The sequence below is a fragment of the Anarrhichthys ocellatus genome, unplaced genomic scaffold (genome assembly GCF_004355925.1).
Source record: "Anarrhichthys ocellatus isolate YVR2014 unplaced genomic scaffold, GSC_Weel_1.0 scaffold2639, whole genome shotgun sequence".
Classification (NCBI taxonomy): Eukaryota; Metazoa; Chordata; class Actinopteri; order Perciformes; family Anarhichadidae; genus Anarrhichthys; species Anarrhichthys ocellatus.
In genome coordinates this window covers 1-2,369 of record NW_022282613.1, presented here as the reverse complement: position 1 = coordinate 2,369, position 2,369 = coordinate 1, and the positions used below count along the sequence as shown (strand labels likewise).

Genomic DNA, 2,369 nt, shown 5'->3' with positions numbered 1-2,369 from the left:
AGAGAGAGAGAGAGAGAGAGAGAGAGAGAGAGAGAGAGAGAGAGAGATACGAGTCTGAAGTCAGTAGTAACATTATAGCTGTGAACATAGCAGTACAGTGTGTGTACAGTTTATTTGATCTGTGAATAAATGCTACAACTCTTCAAGACCCACGGTGGTTCCTGCAGCCCACTGCAGCCTGCTGATTAAAGTGACGGAAGTCAGTTACAATGAACCGGCTTTTCTCCTTCCAGTTTATATTTTTGAATCTTGAATTTTTCTTTTGAACTGTTTAACTGACAGAAATCTTATTGCCAGTTAACGATGAATTATTGACATCCCTAACAGGAAGCATAATCATCTTATTCCTAGCCCCAGTGAATTATGGGCTGGACCTCTGGTTATTAACTTCACTGACCCAGCATCTGTGAGACTGTAACAGGTGCCTTCCATTATAAACTGTAGTTGCGCCCATAAATCACACATGGTATAAAGGGACTGGGAATAAGGTGCATGGCTGATAACTCACCTTTCCTCGATGCTGCCTCTTTCCTCAGTCTGCGCAGTTTCTCCAGAGATCTCAGGATGTCCCCCATCCTCTTCACGTCCGCCTGCTTCTTCCTCACCTCACAGAGAACAGAGTCGGCAGCCAGCTTCAGCTCCCGCTCCTGGTCCCAAGAGAACATGTAGAGCCATTAGTAATCCATTAGTAATTCAACTAGAGATATACATACACAAGTAATCATTTGAGAATGGGCTATGGTTTTACAATAGTAAAAATATTATAATATTTTGAATATAAATCCTCAGACATCATCGGTCAACACTCATAATGGGGTCAATGCATGCTTTGCAGACTAACTTCTACCTCCTCCATTGTTTGTAGAGGAAGACAAAGATCAAACCTGAGTGAATGTTGGACTTTAATTATACATTCATCAATGACAGCTGAATACGAATGTTGCTCTGTGTCTGCTAGTTGTTTAAACATGTATTTGTTAACTCATTAGCCACAATAACTTTATTTGGTTTGATGTACACTTCTGTCCCCAAGTGGACACATGATGTGTATCCACATTTGAATCCTTTAGCACATGTAGTTTACCTTCTTCTTCTCCTCCACTTGTTGGATCCGCTGCATCCTCCACTTGTTGATGGCGGCCTCTTTCTCAGCGATGCGCTCCTCTCTGTGAGTCTCCTCCGTCTGGAGCTCTTTCCTGGCTCTCAGTCGCCGAGCCCTCCTCTTGGCAACACGGGACAGTTTAGCTTTCCACCCGTTTAAACATTCCCCGTCACTGAGGACTTTGAGTTTATCCTGCAGCTTTGTCTTCACATTCAAAGCCATTAAATACGAGTCCGCCCAAATGCACTCATTCTCCACGTTGTTCCTCAGAGCTTCGCAGGACTCTGCCAGCCGAGTGACGAGCTGAGCGGCCCTGTACAGAGCCTCTCCCGGGTCCGGAGCAGAGCTGTGGCGTAGCCGCTGCTGCTGGCTCTGTGGGGTCTTGGGAGTTTTGTCTCTGCCTTGTAAGAAACGTCCGACCCACTGCAGATCCTGCCTCCTTTGAAGGACCGCCTCATCCTCAGGTCGCGGTGTTGTAGCCGGACTCCTGTCATGCGGGCGGCCGAGCAGAGCTCCACTCTCAGAGAAGTCCTCATACTCGTGCTGTTGGTTCTGACTGGGGTCCATCTCATACCGCGTAGTCTGGGGACAGGGTCGAAACTGCTGGGTAAATGTGTCAAAGGTCGGGGCTCCTCTGCTGTTGAATGGGTTTATCGGAGCGGCGGTCACCGCGTTAGGGAAGTGTCCAGGTGGTGGGCAGCCGAAAGGAGGCGGGGGGACGGAGGGGTCAAATCCATATGGCAGGGGTCCTCCGAGAGACGGAGCAGGGAAACCGCATCCAAATGCGTACGGGAGACCGTCATATCCCCGTGTAGGTGTCCATTGTGGAGCAGTATGGTCCGGCTGTGCCGGTTCATGAGCCGCGCTGCTCGGCGGCGGTCTACTAGCGGTGTACGGTCTCTCCAGATAGCCGCCATTATACACAACAGGCTGCTGTGTTTCTGACGAAGAGTGGTGATATATGTTGTCCATGTCGTGTACAGTAGCACACTGGGGCACGTTACAACACTAACGTTAAATAGTTACATCCATTCCCATCTCTGCATAGAAGCCATGTTTAGTTGACGCCGTTTCCTCCTCTCCTCTTCCTCTTCCTCTTCTTCTTCTTCTTCTACTTCTACTTCTTCTTCATTTTATCATTTCCGGCAGACTAGGCACGGTTTACTGCGTTGCTGCCTCCCATCGGTGTAGAATCGTCATTGCTGTTTTTGCCCTCTGAAGGTACATCCCAAGTCTCTTAATTGCATCCCCGTTTCCCTCACTTGGG

The 2,369-nt window shown here is 48.5% G+C and overlaps 1 protein-coding gene across 1 annotated transcript in view; it reads right to left on the bottom strand.

Moving 5' to 3' along the window:
* The window catches only part of pdcd7 (programmed cell death 7), a 5,594-nt gene extending 3,231 nt beyond the window's left edge, over positions 1-2,363 (bottom strand). The window contains exons 1-2 of the mRNA XM_031840341.1: positions 1,085-2,363; positions 509-647 (exon numbers count right to left, since the gene is read on the bottom strand). Coding sequence (XP_031696201.1) covers positions 509-647; positions 1,085-2,074 — 1,129 coding nt within the window. The 5' untranslated portion in view covers positions 2,075-2,363. The remainder of the gene's footprint in view (positions 1-508; positions 648-1,084) is intronic.
* Positions 2,364-2,369: the final 6 nt, after the last annotated feature.